At 38.6% G+C, this 18,315-nt stretch overlaps 1 protein-coding gene across 2 annotated transcripts in view; it reads left to right on the forward strand.

The window, feature by feature from the left end:
* The first annotated feature begins 755 nt into the window (after positions 1–755).
* LOC137421588 (interleukin-20 receptor subunit alpha) overlaps positions 756–18,315 on the forward strand; it is a 28,599-nt gene continuing 11,039 nt past the window's right edge. Inside the window, exons 1-5 of one of the 2 annotated variants that reach the window (XM_068107791.2) lie at positions 756–881; positions 1,178–1,246; positions 15,153–15,369; positions 15,469–15,671; positions 17,262–17,437. In XM_068107791.2, coding sequence (XP_067963892.2) covers positions 1,201–1,246; positions 15,153–15,369; positions 15,469–15,671; positions 17,262–17,437 — 642 coding nt within the window. In that variant the 5' untranslated portion in view covers positions 756–881; positions 1,178–1,200. The remainder of the gene's footprint in view (positions 882–1,177; positions 1,247–15,152; positions 15,370–15,468; positions 15,672–17,261; positions 17,438–18,315) is intronic. The other variant, XM_068107793.2, reaches the window with a different exon arrangement.

Raw genomic sequence — 18,315 nt, forward strand, 5'->3', positions numbered from 1 at the left:
ACTTACTCACTCCATGCATCTGGCTTCCTCCTAGGACTTACTCAAAGAATAAATATATTTTATTTCTTCCATACGAGCAGGCATGCAAACACAAGTCATGCAAAGAAACAACAAAACACACAGACGTTATCAAATATAAATATAGATATAATAAGGTGCGTAATAAATTTACAAGGGAAGGGCAGTGAAAGCCAAACACAGGAAAGGAAGCACTCAGCACAATACAAGCAACTGCGCGATTGCAAGAAGCCAAGAGCTCCATAAAGCATACTGAGAAAGGCCAGGAGATACAGTGCAGGGCCATAAAAATGGTGAGCTCTCCAGCCTGGGAGCAAATGAAGGCTCTCCAGCACATTCACACATTACAACGACATTATGAAATCATTTAATAGACATCGAGGGAAATGTGGACTCGGTATTCAAGGCGGACAAGTACTCATATCCAAGGATGATCCATCTAGTAAATCTGTCTCAGTTCCTGTACAACCCTGACTTCTCAAGCAAATGACGTACTTCCCTTACTGAAAGATCCCACAAAACCCCATGCCCATTGTCCCCAAATCTGCTTCTTGGGCTCACCCCGGTTATGGACCGTTTATGAATCTGCTGTGACGTCTCTAGCCCGTTCAAGGCATTGGCTGCGTCAGGCCACCCTCTCTGGCTGTTCACAGTAATGCATCCACTGCTACCTCTACTGCTGTCACAAAGCCATGAAAGTGAGGAAAGGGAATGAGCGGGAGGAAGGGAGGGTGAGATTGGGGAGTGGCATGGGGTGGGTAGAAAGGGGAGTAAGGGTGATTGAATGATGAAGCTAGAGGCATTGTGCCATATATATAAGACGGGCATTGCTGTGCAGACTCCAGGTGCGGAATACTTGACAGGTAATGGTTATACAATTTTTTTTTGGTAGTGATAGATTTACTTTTTTAAATCCAACTCTTCCTTTTTCCCCGATGCCGCCCTACGTGCACCTTCTCCCTTCCCTTAATCCTCTCAAACCTCTTTCTTCCCTACACTTTGGGTGCTGTGTCGCGTAATCGTGCGAGATATTCAAGTTCGGATTCAGACATTTCCTATTCGAGATGTCGACTTGCTAAGGTGTAAACCCAACACATCTTAAATGATACTATATGTCATTTTTTAGCATATTCTGACTTGTTGCTCTGTTCATTTTCAGGCTAAACTCTGCTCATACCTGGCATGGCAACAACAGTATGGCAGCTGGCATGGATTGTCGCAACTGTGGGTAAGAACGGAATTGTTTCTATTGTTTGCGTTCGGCTTTCCATTCAACTGCTGTTGCTGGAGGCTCCAATCCAAATGGCAGTGAAGCAGCTAGGCCAACATCTTCAACTAAAATAAATAAAATAACTATCAACTAAACTAAAACAAATATCGGAAAAACGAAGGTGATGGCAAGTGGTAAAGCATGTGGTGAGGTGGAAAGAATTGGGAAGTGGCCCTGTGCTGTGTGTAGGAAGGGTGTCGGAGTGAACTCCATTCAGTGTACAATGTGCGCTGAGTGGGTTCATCAAAAATGTAGTGGTCTGAGAGGGTCATTAACCAGTGTGGCAGCTACATTCAAGTGTAAGGTGTGCACAAAGGGAGCTGCCAATGGAGGAAATGTTGAGTTGGATCTTGGAGACGGCGTGAAGCTGGAAGGTGTGAAAACATTTTGCTACCTCGGAGACATGCTGAATGGAGAAGGTGGATCAGACTCGGCAACGGTTGCTCGAGTGAGATGTGCATGGAAGAAGTTTCGGGAACTGAGTGGCGTGCTGATGAGGAGGGGAGTGTCGTTGAAGCTGAAGGGAAAGGTGTATGCTGCATGTGTGAGAGGTGTTATGATTTATGGGAGCGAGACATGGGTAATGAACGTAGAGCAGCAACGAAGGCTGGAAAGGGTGGAAATGTGAATGGTTCGTTGGATGTGCGGAGTATCATTGAGAGAGAGGAAGACAAATGATGAATTGCGAAAGATGATGGGAATAGAGCCTGTGATGGATGCTGTGAAGAGAAACAGGTTGAGATGGTTTGGTCATGTGTTGAGGAAGGATGAAAGTGACTGGTGGAGAAGAGTGATGGAAATGAATGTAGAAGGAAGTAGAGGACGGGGAAGACCGAGAAAGACTTGGCTAACGGTGGTGGAAGAAGAAATGCGGGCAAGGGGGTTAACAAGGGGAGATGCAGAAAATAGGGTAAACTGGGGAAGATTGTCATGGGGCCCGCAAGGCTAACCCCCGCTCTAGTAGAGAAAATGGCCTTAAAATGCATGTTGTGTTGTTGTTGTTGTATCAACTAAAACTTGGTTTCCTGGAGGCTCCAATCCAAATGGCAATGACGCAGCAAGGCCAACATCTTCAACTAAAATAAATAAAATAATTATATCAATTACAATAAATAAAATAATTATATCAACTAAAATAAATAAAATAATTATATCAACTAAAATAAATAAAATAATTATATCAACTAAAATAAATAAAATAATTATATCAACTAAAATAAATAAAATAATTATATCAACTAAAATAAATAAAATAATTATATCAACTAAAATAAATAAAATAATTATAACAACTAAAATAAATAAAATAATTATATCAACTAAAATAAATAAAATAATTATATCAACTGAAATAAATAAAATAATTATATCAACTAAAATAAATAAAATAATTATATCAACTAAAAGAAATAAAATAATTATATCAACCTGAAACCAAAGCTTTCAGAATTATTGGAATCTCCCGCGATGAAGCTATCTCTGAGGGCCTTTCACTCACTCACCGCAGGCAGGTAGGTGGTCTTTCTGTCTTCTACCGACTCCTCTCCGGCCTTGCACCCCCAGCTCTCTCTGTGCTCTGTCCCCCAAATATTCCTACAGGTCGCACAAGATCTGCCAGCAACCCTCTGATGGTTAAACTGCCGAAATCTCGGCTCTCTGCTCACCTTCACTCTTTCATTCCTCTTTTCTCCCGCCTCTGGAACAAACTCCCTCACTCCCTTCAATCCCACTCCTCCCTCCAGGTCTTTAAAACAGCTGTTCACCACCATCTCTTATCTTCCCCCATCCAAAACCTTGATCTTTTCTACCCCCGCTAATTCACCCCAGATCCACCTTGTTTGAAATTCCAACTTCTTTCCTGGAAGTCCTGGCAGTGTCCATATGTTTTATACCTCTCCCACCGCCCCCTTCCCATGCCCCCCCCCCCCAAAGCCCTCGCCCTCTCTCAGATCTCTCGATGTCTCCATGTCTCTCGGTCCCTGCTCTCAAATGTTGTGTTTGTGTCCTTCCCCCTCTCTCCCCATCTTGTCTACCGCTCCCGATGTTATATGTTTTATGTGTCGGTTTGTCTTTCTGTGTGATTAATGTTCGCTCTTTCACGAGCCTCGATCTTGTATACAAAAAAAAAAAAAAAAAACAAAAAAAAAAAAACTAAAATAAATAAAATAATTATATCAACTAAAATAAATAAAATAATTATAACAACTAAAATAAATAAAATAATTATAACAACTAAAATAAATAAAATAATTATATCAACTAAAATAAATAAAATAATTATATCAACTGAAATAAATAAAATAATTATATCAACTAAAATAAATAAAATAATTATATCAACTAAAAGAAATAAAATAATTTTATCAACTAAAATAAATAAAATAATTATATCAACTAAAATAAATAAAATAATTATAACAACTAAAATAAATAAAATAATTGTATCAACTAAAATAAATAAAATAATTATATCAACTAAAATAAATAAAATAATTATATCAACTAAAATAAATAAAATAATTATATCAACTAAAATAAATAAAATAATTATATCAACTGAAATAAATAAAATAATTATATCAACTAAAATAAATAAAATAATTATATCAACTAAAACTTGGTTTCCTGGAGGCTCTCTTTTCCTGGAGATCATTTGCTTGATGACGTAAGGCCCGTTGTATATTCAATTAACAATCTTTTCATGAAACAGTAATCTTGTCAGTTTTCAATCAATGCCATAATCAATGGGTATGTAGATTGAAAAGACACTTGGAAGATGGAAGGACAGCTTCGGTGTCCTTCATCCCCTTCGTGCGATTTAAATACTCAACGTCAAATATTTTTTTGAAAAAATAAGGTTAGATTTTTTAAGGGGATTTTAAAAAATCGCTCTGTAATGTGTGAGCCTTTGTAGCTAGGTGAAAGGTAATATGAAATGATCTCCGATTAGTGTGAGTGTGTGCGCAGGTAACATTAAATACCTATAGTACATATCTTACTGAAATTTCGGATTACCCCATTCGCAAATTGTCATTCCTTGGTAAACATCACAAGGTAAATAATGTCACCAGGTAATAGGTTGAGTGGTTTTGACTCAAAGTTCATGAGCAGGCTACATTGCCATAGCAAGTGGAGAATATGTTACCTAGCATGCCATTGGAGGAAGTCACACCTGTTTGCATAGCAGTGCATACATATATATATATATACTCAATGGCAATAAAGTTGAAGTTTAACCATCGGAATGTGGAGATAAGGAACTTTTCGTTTTATTACCGGTGCACAAAGGTGCAGCAGCTTTGACAGCACAGTTGGGTCCGACAGGATGGTGCAAAGGTAGTGCACATACTTGTGAACTGTGTAACTCAGGTCCGATTTCCGATTGGTACTTCCCATCCGGGACGTATTAGCATCATGAAGTGAGCAGTCTCTTGGGTTGGACGTAAAACTGGCTGTCCAGTCTGCTTGGATTAGTTGGTAGACATCAAATATCCCATGGGGTCTTTTGTGAACAGCGATCGTCGGTATCCTGAACGCATTAGTAGTAGTAGTAGTAGTCATAGTAGTAGTCATAGTAGTAATAGTAGTAGTTGTAGTCATAGTAGTAGTCATAGTAGTAGTAGTAGTCGTAGTAGTCATAGTAGTAGTCATAGTCGTAGTAGTAGTTGTAGTAATAGTAGTAGTAGTAATAGTAGTAGTAGTCATATTAGTAGTAGTCATATTAGTAGTAGTAGTAGTACTCGAAGTAGTTATAGTAGTAGTCATAATAGTAGTCATAGTAGCAGTCATAGTAGTAGTAGTAGTAGTAGTAGTCGTAGTAGTAGTAGTAGTAGTAGTAGTAGTCATAGTAGTAGTAGTAGTAGTAGTAGTCATAGTAGTAGTAGTAGTAGTAGTAGTAGTCATAGTAGCAGTCATAGTAGTAGTAGTAGTAGTCATAGTAGCAGTCATAGTAGTAGTAGTAGTAGTAGTAGTAGTAGTAGAAGTAGTAATAGTAGTAGTAGTAGTAGTCATAGTAGTAGTAGTAGTAGTAGTCATAGTAGTAGTCATAGTAGTAGTAGTAATCGTAGTAGTAGTCATAGTAGTAGTAGTAGTAGTAGTAGTTGTAGTCGTACTCGAAGGAGTCGTAGTAGTAGTCATAGTAGGAGTAGTAGTAGTAGTAGTAGTCATAGTAGGAGTAGTAGTAGTAGTAGTAGTCATGGTAGTAGTAGTAGTAGTAGTACTCGAAGTAATCATAGTAGTAGTAGTAGTAGTAGTAGTTGTAGTAGTAGTAGTAGTAGTAGTAGTAGTAGTGCTTTTGTTGGAAAGGCTACAGCGATTTGCGTTCAGAGCTCATGCAAGCTCAGGCAAACATATGTTCCCAGTTTAATGTCGCTCAATTCCTCATCCCTGCAAGTCCATGGTTTGAACTACAGTAGACAAGGTAGAGCATTTTGAAGAGAAAGCACTACCAAGACAGATAAGGGGAAGGTAAAAGAACGCCAAAGAACACCAAAAAAAAAGAACGCCAAATAACACATTTATACAAATAAGAGCAAAGTATCTTGTGGGGAAACCGTACAAAGTGCATCATTTACAGTCCAGGTTTCCTTAAACTTTTGAACAGAGTTACTATATTCTGCCGCCTTGTAAGTAGTAGTAGGAGTTGTAGTAGTAGTAGTAGTAGTAGTAGTAGTAGTAGTAGTAGTAGTAGTAGTAGTAGTAGTAGTAGTAGTATGACATCAGAGTTGGGTTTACCTGAAAGTGTTCCCAACTCAACTGCTGGCTCATGATGGAGATGACGCAATTCTGATGTCATACTTCCTTCAGCAGAAGGTATGGATGATTCACCATGCGTGTTTCATCAAATAGTGTGTACTTTAGCGAGTACAAAGCAAAAAACAATGTAGTGTTCAAATCCACACACCGACCATATGCTTATTATACTATAAGATAGATATGTCTGTGTTTGTCTGTCGCCATTTTCTCAGAGATGTCTGAACGGATCTTTGTCAAACTTTCAGAGGTTCATCAGTGAGTGCCTGGGGTGTTTTTGGCAAAAAATAATGTTTTTCGGAAAAATGTTTGTTTTCTTTTTTATTTAAAAATTTTTTAAAAAAAAAAAAATTTTTTTTTTTAAAAAAATAAAAGGTTCGATTTTTTTTAGGGGATTTATAAAAATTGCTTTATAATGTCTGAGCCTTTATAGCTATGTGAAAGGTAATATTAAATGATCTCCGATTAGTGTGAGTGTGTGCATGTAACATTAAATATGACTTTTCCTTAGTGGGTGTATGGAAGTGTTTTTGGAAAAGAATGTTTTCGGAACCCACAAAGAAACAGAAAAAAACCCAAATTGATTTCTTGAAAATGCCAACAGGATTAGAACATCACTGGGAAAAGCGAGGCACACCTGCTAGTATCCTTATAAATTATGCATAAGTACACGGATGTCAACTAACGTGTTTATGCTGCACGTGATATGTGTACAAGCTACTCCAAGAGCTTTCCATCAATCGGAATAATAATAAAAATAAAACAGTATTAAAATACATCGCACATTCTATGAGTGATTTACAAAGACACTTGCACCTGCGGTAATGTTCCACGATACCATTCCTAAATATAGATGGCTGTTGATTAAAGCTGACCCTGATGATGACATATCCACTTAGGCCATGTTGGAAAAGTTTTCCTAGATTTGTACAGTACTTACAGCTTTGGAGGAAGGATATCAAAACGTGAGAACATTATGTTCCAAGCATAAGCACTTCAGTTCACTGGAAGGATGACAGATTGACAGGGCCTTGTTATCTCCTCATTGTGTAAGCATAATAGAGGGGGGATCTTATGGATACATATTCAAGGCTCATGGAGGAGCTGGGACATAGAACGGATCAGGATGTAACGGAAGAAAAGTATGAGTAGAAGGAGAAGGGGTGGGGGACACAACAACAGCAGGGTTGAGGGACAAGATAGACAGAGAATGAATGAATGAATGAATGAATGAATGATCGTTTTAAGGCCATTTTTCCCCGCTAGAGCAGGGGTTAGCCTTGCGGGCCCCATGACAATCATGGTTCCCTGTTTGAGGCATGTTTTTATGGCCGGATGCCCTTCCTGACGCCTACCCTTGGCCACGCTCTTACGATGCGCAGGAATACGGTGTACCTATTCTAAATCGGGGTGCACACCGTGATCATTCATCCCAGCAAGCTGGTACTCAATTTGCACACCGTGATCATTCATCCCAGCAAGCAGGTACTCAATTTGCCGACCTCGGAAAGATGACATGATGAGTCAACCTCTGAAGGTATGACTGAGTCAACCCCCCTGGCGTTAATTCAGCGATCGACCGAGATTCGAACCCAGGGTCCTAGGATCCTAAGCCGGCACCCTAACCGCTAAGCCAACACCAACAAGATAGACAGAGACTTGGACAAAAATGGATATGGGGAAGAATGAGTGGTCGGAGAGGACGTCGGAGTGGACAAGATGGATACAGGAGCAAAATCTCAGGAAGGGAAAACTAAAAACTTGGAAAGAGGTTGGTTTGGTGGGGGGTAACAAGGGTAGAAAAGATCATGGTTGTGGATGGACGACGACGTGAGTTGGTGGTGAGCAACCGTCTTGGAGACCTGGAAGGAAGAATGGGATTGAAGCGACTGAGGAAGTTGGTTCCACAGGCGTGGAAAAAGGAACGGATGAGTGCAGGTGAGCAGTGGTCTTGGATTTTGAGAGTTTCAGCAGAAAGTAGAGAAGACAACTGATCTCGTTTCAAGAAATCATTTGCTTGATGACGCTAAGATCCAAATCACTAAAAACCAAGTCACTGTAAAAATCACTAAAATTCACTAAAAATAATTACTGCAAAAAATAATTAAAAAACAATTAATAAAATAAAATTAATAGAAAATAAAAAATTAATGAAACAATAATTAATAAAACAAATCATCAATTAATAATATTAAAATTAAATAAATAAATAAAGAAAAATAAAAAATTAAATAAATTAAATAAATTAAAATTAAAAAATTAAAATATTATTTAATTTTAATTAAAAGTTAATAAAAATTTTAATTTAATAAAATTTTTTTAATATATAATAATTTATAATAATAATTTTAATAATAATTTTAATAATAAATGTAATAATAATTTTAAATATATAATAATTTATAATAATTGAAAAATTTAATAAAAAATTTAATGAAAAATTAAAAAATAAATTAAAATTAAAATTAAATAAATAAATTAAATTTAAATTAAATAAATTAAATAAATAAAACTTAAATAAATAAATAAATAAATAAATTAAATAAATAAATAAATTTAATTAATAAACAATTAATTAATAAAACAATAATTAATAAAAAATAATAAAATAATTCACTGTAAAAATCACTAAAAACTAAAAATCACTAAAAACCAAGTCACTGTAAAACTACAAGAACGGATGATGCCAATTGCTACTTAACACACTCAACAACCAATTGGCTGCACTCGTTTCTGGCAAGTCTGTACAGCTGCTGCCAGGGCGTCTTAAGTGTATTTCAACATTCAGTGGCTAGACTTGGAACGAAGAAAAACGATATACAGTGGGAGGGGAAAACAATTCACTTCTGCTCAGGTGTCTCTACAGTAGTATAGCAATTACTTTTTACATCCATGCACTCTGTTTTATCATGGCTTACATCATTCAGTTTTATGACACTGATCATAAAGTCATTGTGGAACCAAACATGTTTGAAGCAGCCATCCCAGGTCACGGTCCCTGAAACGTGATACAGCACATCAGGTTAAAAAAAATTACCTGTTTTTCCTGATCGCAGGTGGAAAAACGCCGAATTGCAGAGGCATACAACGTGATGCAAGGGCGTAGCAGCGAATGTGAGAACGTTTTGATGACGTCAGTGAGGAGTCGTGCTCAGTGCCAGTGGCAGCCCCATGTCTTAGGACTTCCATAAAGAACATAGTTAAAAAAAAAAAAATCCATTTATTCACATTTAAGGGTCTGCATGAATCTCTCTTTTTCTTTCTTTCTTTTAACTACCAAATAAGTATCGAGTAAGGCTCGCCATCACAACATTAATTCATAGCTTATTGTGCTACAACCTTGACCAGTCACAAGCATATTACTCCAAGACACCCAGTCAACTTGGTACTCCTGACTCCACGGGTATGTTCCATTACCAATAAGCTTGTAGAGCACTCCCCAAGAGGCTTAAGCACTCAAGCAAGTACTCCAACGGAACGGTTGATAAGGAACGGCTGAGTTGGAAAACGATAGCTGGCTGTTTGGTAGTGGGACACACCCCTGGTAGCTGTACAGAATTGCCAGAGAAGGGTGCAGCCAATGATCAGCCGTTGAGGATGTTAAGTACAACAGCAATTCTGCTCATATAGCTATAGCTATACAATGATTCGGCTTGGATGTTTTTTTTTAGCGATTTGGATCTTGGGGTTCTGGCATGTAGTAAACTAGCAAAATAATCCGTCTCCAGTAACGGGATAAAAGCAAGTAAAAGTTCCGGGAAAACTTTATGTTCATCTTTCAATTTAAATTGTTTCATGGACCTTAAAAAGGTTAATTGTGTTGCACTCATAAAATCCATGCTGATGATGATTGATGAAATCCAATCATGATGGGAATAGAGCTTGTGCTTGATGCTGTGAAGAGGACCAGGTTGAGATGGTTTGGTCATGTGTTGAGGAAGGATGAAAGTGACTGGTGGAAAGAGTGATGGAAATGAATGTAGAAGGAAGTAGAGGACGGGGAAGATCGAAAAAGACTTGGCCAAAGATGGTGGAAGAAGAAATGCGGGCAAGGGGGTTAACAAGGAGAGATGCAGAAAATAGGGCAACATGGAGAAGATTGTCATGGGGACCGCAAGGCTAACCCCCGCTCAAGCAGGGAAAATGGCCTTAAAATGCATGTTGTTGTTGTTGTTGTTGTGCTCATAAAATCCAACCTTTTCGATTTGAGACCAATTGGTCATCCTGTTTGCCAAAAACTGCTATATTGGTCACTTTGGCCTCGATTTGTCTTTGAGGCCGCGGCTACATAGCCCATGGTACTTCCTGCACAAAGTTGTATCTCTTCCCCAAGTATGGAGTTTGTAGCTTTAAAGATGTGGCCGTGCATTAGGAACAGACCCACAAACAGACAGAGAGACATATATATATATATAGATATATAAATACACACACACACACACACACACACACACACACACACACACACACACACACACACACACAGTACTTTTGCTAGTATATATATATATAACAAATCTGATCCACATGGGAGACGAAATATATATATATATATATATATACAGTCATGTGAAAAAGTAAGTACACCCCATGTAAAGTTTTGACTTTTTCAACATATTTCAACATACAGCTATTTGATCTTCATTTCAACAATATTGATAGATAAAGGTGATATAATATAACAAATATCATGAAACATTTACATTTTGTAGTCCATTGTATAATTTAAATAAACATAAATGCAAATTTCGCATGTGGAAAAAGTAAGTACACCACTACATTTATCACTACTTCAAATACCAAAAATTAGAATCAGGTGCACCAGCTCAGGTGCAAATGATTAGAACATCGTTAGAGAGGATCTTGGAGGAACCTGTCTTATTTAAACCTCAGACATTTCGTTTGGTTTGCTCTTTGTTGTTGAAGTGTGCGGCGTCACCATGCCGAGATCAAAAGAGCTCTCTGAGGCCTTCAGAAAGAAGGTTATAGATGCCTACGAGTATGGGAAGGGATTTTAAAAAGATCTCCAAACAATTTGAAATTAATCATTCGACTGTCTGGAAGATCATCTACAAGTGGAGAAGATTCCAAACAACTGCCAACTTGTTCAGGCCAGGCCGCCCCAGCAAGTTCAGCCCGAGAGCAGACCGCAAGATGCTGAAAGAAGTCTCTAAGAACCCCAGAATGTCATCACGGGACCTACAGGTAGCTCTTGCCACGGTTGATGTCAAAGTGCACGAGTCTACCATTAGAAAGAGGCTGCACAAATTTGATCTACATGGGAGGTGTGCCAGCAGGAAACCTTTGCTGTCCAGAAAGAACATCAGGGCAAGACTAAAGTTTGCCAATGAACACCTTGGCAAAGACCAGCACTTCTGTAACAATGTGCTCTGGACAGATGAGTCAAAGGTAGAGCTATTTGGCCACAGTACCAGAAGACATTTTTGGCAAAAACCAAAGACAGCATTTGACCACAAGAACCTGATACCAACTGTAAAGTATGGTGGTGGAAATATTATGGTTTGGGGCAGCTTTGCTGCATCAGGGCCTGGGCAGCTCACCATCATAGAAGCCACTATGAATTCTTCATTGTACGAGACAGTGCTTGAGGATAATGTGAGGCCATCTGTCGGAAAGTTGAAGCTCAACCGAAGGTGGACCTTGCAACATGACAATGACCTTAAACATGCCAGTAAATCCACCAAGGAATGGCTGAAAAGAAAGAAATGGAGGGTTCTGGAATGGCCAAGTCAAAGCCCGGATATAAATCCCATCGAGATGTTGTGGGGGGATTTGAAACGAGCTGTGCATGCAAGAAACGCCTCAAACATCGCACAGCTGAAAGAATTCTGCATGGAGGAGTCGGCAAAAATTTCTCCCAGTCGATGTCAGAGACTGGTAGACAGTTATAAGAAACGCCTTCTTGACGTTGTTTCTGCCAAAGGGGGCAATACCACCTATTTGAGCCAAGGGTGCACTTACTTTTTCCACATGCGAAATTTGCATTTATGTTTATTTAAATTATACAATGGACTACAAAATGTAAAAGTTTCATGATATTTGTTATATTATATCACCTTTATCTATCAATATTGTTGAAATGAAGATCAAATAGCTGGATGTTGAAATATGTTTTCAACTGTTTCAAATACGTTTCAATAAGTCAAAACTTTACATGGGGTGTACTTACTTTTTCACGTGACTGTATATATATATATATATATATATATATATATATATATATATATATATATATATATATATATATATATATATACTGTATATATATATATATATATATATACTGTATATATATATATATATATATATATATATACTGTATATATATATATATATATATATATATATATATATATATATATATATATATATATATATATATGCATATATCAATCTTCTTTCTATAATAATAAAAGGCAGTGTCCGTCCGTCCGTCTGTCTCCTTCATAACTCCAAAACCATGAAATCTAGCGGCCCCAAACTTTGCATGTAAACGTATACACCTGGACCTCCCCAGATTGCAAGGATGAAAACTGGGTGTTTGGGTGTGTTATATTATAACATCCTTTTTGAAGATGATTAACCAGGTGGTCATAAGAAAAAAACCCGATGTGGTGGTGTACCAATATGGCGGCCAGCCATCTTGGTCAGCCCAATGCACCTTGCTGGGTTATTAAGCCGCCATTTTGTTTTCGCCTATTCAGACATGCCTTCCGTTCGATTATCATTACATAATTGAAGCATATCATGAAAATCTGGATTCGGATATGAGGATTGGATGCTGTAGACTACAAATCTCCAAATCTGGAGTGAAATCTGACAAAATGTACTATATCTAGCGATTGGTAAACGCTGCTTTTGCAAGCCATGGCGTTACAGTAGACAGAGCTCCCTTTTTGTTTTTATTCAGGCTGCTTTTGCAAGCCATGACGTTACAGTAGACAGAGCCTACATCTTTGTGCGATATACTTCCATTGTATTAATAGTGCTGTCCACCCAGAAAACAAATTAATGCTGCAAAGCTTAACCCGACTGTGCACGTACGGGTCTGGGAGGCCCGGGCAGCTTTTCGTTTTTGAATAACTTATTTATAAAAATGTCGATTTGCATGATTTGCATTTGCATGCCTGTATGCTCCTAAAAACTTGACATGTATTCCTTTGTTTTTTATAAAAAGAAAATTTGCTTAGTTTCGATAAAAAAAAGGGTGAATCATTAGACTACACCATATTACGAGATGTCTCTTCATGTGGTTTACTTTACGAGGTGTCTCTTCATGTGGTTTACTTTACGAGGCCATTCTTTCGGGTTGTCGCTCCACTAATCAGCCGAGAGCTGGTAGGGACAACAATCAATCCCAAACACACTATTTCGATGAAACTTTACCACAAACTTCATCACCTGTGATTTAACGAAGATTGTTCACGGCACTAAGAAAATTGAAGTCTGAGGGGGTTTGGCAGCTCATATAAGTAGCGTCACAAACAAACAAACAACATCTAATTGTCTTTTAATTTAGATGATTACGTTGCTCCAAGCTCCTATTGGGAAAACATCCTCGATGAAAGCAGATTGCACAAAAAAGTGAAACAATTGGAACCCAGGCTAGACTTATATCGACTGTGTGTACCTCTCGGCCATCCTGCCGTAGTGTGGGGATTCATTGCTTTGTAGCCACTGAAAATATTTTTCAATTCTCTCTTGAACTCGTCGTTCACTTGTCCCATTGTTTTACTCATTCTAATCTTCAAATTAATTTAGCCTTCCAAACTCCAGGGATGTCCCCATGGAGAACTGAGCCGCGATTGCCACACACACTGCCACGGGAGCCTTCACCTGCTTAATTATTTTCGTGGCACTCAATTAAGTTACACTTTGGAAATAACAGTAGAAAAAGAGAACAGCAGAAAAAGTTATTTAATGCTTTGGCAATTTAACATTTTCTTCTGTAAATATGGATAAGGAGGGAGTATAACCTTGCTTATTACAAGACATACGCTTAGTTATAAGAATCTGTAATTTCTTTAAATTTTCAGATTTCACTCTGGATTTCGACACTTATTTAGTTCACCAGCTCTGCTCCTGAAATCTGAAGACAGATTTTGATTATATACTTTAATTAGTCCATGAGAGGTCATCGTGATTCCAAGGCAAGGCATCTGTTATTTGGTGAAAACAAAATGACGAATTAAGACCACTGAGAGGTGAAAGCAGGCTGACCAAAGATAAAGCCTGTTTTTGTATTAATTTAATAATGGCATAAATTATTTATCTTTAAAAGAGGTGTTTAAATTTACCCAAGCACCCAGTTTTCATTGATGCACTCCCTTGGAGTTCCCTTAGCCTGCATGCAAAGTTTCGTGCCACTAGATTTCATGGTTTTGGAGTTATGGAGGAGACACACACTAACTGACACAGACACACACATTCTTCTGTTATTATAAGTGCATGCAAATATTCGTTTGACAGTGTGTGTCAGACTATATACTTTGGACCTTGGGTTCAAGTACACACCCTTCACTCTGTTATGTTTGATTTTTAACATTTTTATTGAAAAAAAAAGGCGGTCTCATAAGGCCAGTGAGCCATAAAAGCATCCATGGGTCGATTCCCCTCCCAATGGGTGGATTGGCATTGCTGAGATAAAGGTTGACTGACTGATACTGCAGGTATCAGTGCAGCAGCCAACACACTGCTTATTTACAGTGGGCAGTTATGTCTTTCACAGACTGCAACTTAGGGCCAGAGTAGCTATTTCAACTGTAATAAATAATTAAATGGATATATGTGCGAAAATTATATGCCCAGACCAGAAATCGAACCCAGGTCCTCTGGTGAACTGTAACGGTGCTCTAAATTGTAATAAATAAATAAATAAATAAATAAATGTCAATAATTCATATATTTTCTCATCCAATTATAATCTTTACTAATATATATCGCAAAATGAAAAATGTTAACATACGTCTTGCACTATTGTATCTCACATATTTTGGAACTTTTAAAATGTTTCTCATAGGGTTTAAAACAGGAACACCTTTTAGGTATCCTAATCAGTTTGTATATTGATGTCCAATGTATATGTTTGCAGTTCAGCATGCAAGCCCAATGTCAAGAAAATCATTACTCAACCATCGTCTTATGGATTCAACTTTGGCCTTCAACCAATTGTCTGCCAAGGCCAAGGAGACAACACAGTTGACAGAAGGACCACTGGATGTTCGGATAACATCGTTAGACCTGAAGCATGTGGTTGAATGGACCCCAGTTCCTGGTGGACAGAATTTGTACACAGTGGAGGTGTTTTGGTGAGATTGATTAGTAGAGATTGAGCAAATTGATTCATCAAATAGCAACTTGTACAATTGTTTTCTGGGCTAACACAACCGTTGGTGTGTGTTGCATAGTGAGGGTAGGTCAGAGTGGAAAAGGACTGCCGCATGTGTCGGGATTCCTGGTCCATCTTGCGACGCCTCGTACATCCTGGGTAAACCTTGGCAACCATGTTGGGCCCGTGTTGGGGTCGATCCAAAAGCAGGGTCCATGGACTTGGGAGGGGGAGAGCCAAACATCTGGACATACTCACGAGACTTTATCGCATCAAGAGACAGTGAGTTATAAATTTTATTTACATTTGCCCATTATTTAACGATTGTGGACGTAGTACCTGGAGTTGAAGGCATGGCACCCATGGATCACATTATATGATTCACATATAGCTTTGGCTTGTTTGAACCATGATGTGATTAGTTTCCTTTGTGTCAAAACTTAAGATGTTTAAGATGTTTGACTTGAAGTCTTCAGCTTAATGGGGGCAGGAGGGGCATCACTGGCCAACGTGTATTGGGCATCACTTGGGGTTGTGTATAAATTAGCTGAAGACTTTTAAAAATCGAATCACTTTTGTTCTATAAAAGAATGCCTGCAAACATTGACCACAAACCTTACAGAAACTTCCCCAGCCCTTTCAACCCTCGCCAATTGAAACTTTATTTAATTTTAAATTAGTTTCCTGCTTTCATCACCACCTTCAACTTTCACTCTCATCCACCATCAATTATCTCTCCTGATGTCACTTCCACCAGCACTCGCCTTTCTCAACTAGTCCATCCTACTCCGGCTATCATCCTGGAATTCCAGAAATGCATTGAGCATTCCCTTGCAAATGGCGTCCCTTGTCTGGCAGTCAAAGACAAGCCAGATCCACTCTCATGCTCTTTACTCCTTCCTCCCCCCAATTGCTTTTTCCCCACCCTTCCCTCTCCTTGTGAATCAACCCCTTTGTTTTTGATCTTGTGGTTGTTTTATCCTCATTTGAATTGATTTCATCCTTAGAAACATGAGCAGCACAGCAGAGCTACAGTATATGCCTATAGTAACTGAAGACACATTCAAATAAGCCTAAAGCTCAAATATATACAACGGATTGTCAGAAGAGAGAACATTTTTGAAATGAACAGTAGAAGCTTTAACATCCACAGGTGAACTGAGCTCCAGTCACATGAAATACAAAGAATACTGTACTAAGGCACACAGTAAAAGGCTATTAGGTAAATGCAGCCTCCAACGCATTCCATGAAGAACTCCCTCACACCTTTTAGGATAAGAAGTCATCAAAACGACACTTAAACAAGTATTCAGCAACATGAGATTGAAAACAGACAGAATAGGAGTGGGGGGCGGGGGGGGGGGGGGAGGGTGGGGAAGGGGGTGAGGTAAGGGAGCTAAATTAAAGAATTGTTATTATTGCAAAGCTTAGGCCCAAGGGGTATGCTCACTCACATCTGAGTTCTCTCTCCTGGGTTCGAATCCTGACCACCTATAAACTGTCATCCTGGTGTTGCACAGGCTGGGTGAGGCATGAGTGCGTGTGTGTCACGTTAAACTGGCATCCCCATCAGCAACAACCACAGCTACAACGACAGCAGTAACAACAACTATTTGTTATAAAAGGATCCTTTTTGTGAAATGTTTCACTTAATTTTCCATCCTCATTGAGACTCACAGATAGACATGCATTATGTGTGTGACGTACAATATGCTGTTTTTTTGATTACATCCGTCAATGAAGCACCAGCTCAGCATGGCAAGTCTTCCCAAAAGCAACAGAGATTAACGAGGATTCAAGGTCAACAGAATTCTTGTGTTGAAAGTCTCTTGTATTTTACTTAATTCACCTTCCATCAATTTCTCTCCCCAGCTCTCATCAGTGCACCATCAGTGAAAGCTTGGGCAACTCAGAGAGGCCTTCTTGTTGCAGTAAAGGACCCCCTCAGCCCAGGACCATCGCCAGGTCTCGCCCCTCAACTTCTCGGCCATGCGCTACCGGGCCTGGCCTACCTTGTTACTCTCTGGCACCATGGAACAAACAGTGAGGTGAATTTTGAAGTGCATACCGGTTCATTGTTTTTATATTATATATATATATATATATATATATATATATATATATGTTCATTGCTTACTAATGCCTTGTAAAGGTGTAACACCTGTAAAAGTGCCTTGATATCTTATAATGCCTTGTACAACCTCCTCCTTGAACCTCATATCACAAGAGAAAATAAATTCTGTTTAAAGTGCACTGGAAAGTATCAACACGTCATAAAAGTTTGCAATAAAATAATTTTGAGGACAGTTGTAACTAATGATTCCTCATCATATGAAGCAATCGTGTGCTTGAGGCTTCTTCTTCTTCTTCTTCTCAACATTATTGGCATCTCATTAAAATGAGACCAAAGCACAAGGTCTGTTGCTCTCACATTGGAGGCCGGTCAGGGGTCTCTCTGTTTTTCTTTCCCACCTCTCTTTCAGTCTCGCTCCTTCTGTTCTCTCAGCCTTCCGACACTCCCCAGCTCCTCCAGGATACATGCATTCTTCCAATAGTCCATTCTTGATTAAATTCCCCATATCCAGGCTTAGTGCATACCACTACTTATTTGTGCGTCTTTTCCCCCCTTTTGGAACTGCATTCCAGTGAAAGTTCAATCGCACTCTTCCATTCAGGGCCTCAAGTGGCATTCCATCCAGTCAGTTATTTAGGTGGTGTGTGGAACCAAGCACACAGATAGTGTGTATGCAGGGCAGACAGGAAAGCAAGGCCTTGGTTAGAAAATGAACAGATTTTGGTCACAATTTAACAATAACTATAAACAGTGTTTGATGGAAGCTGAGAGAATGATGGAAAGCAGATGCAATGCAGAAGCAGGAAGGTGCTTGCGTACATTTGGAGGATGAGGTTGTCTGGGGTAGATCTC

The sequence above is a fragment of the Myxine glutinosa genome, chromosome 2, assembly GCF_964187855.1.
Source record: "Myxine glutinosa chromosome 2, kmMyxGlut1.1, whole genome shotgun sequence".
In the NCBI taxonomy this organism is placed as follows: Eukaryota; Metazoa; Chordata; class Myxini; order Myxiniformes; family Myxinidae; genus Myxine; species Myxine glutinosa.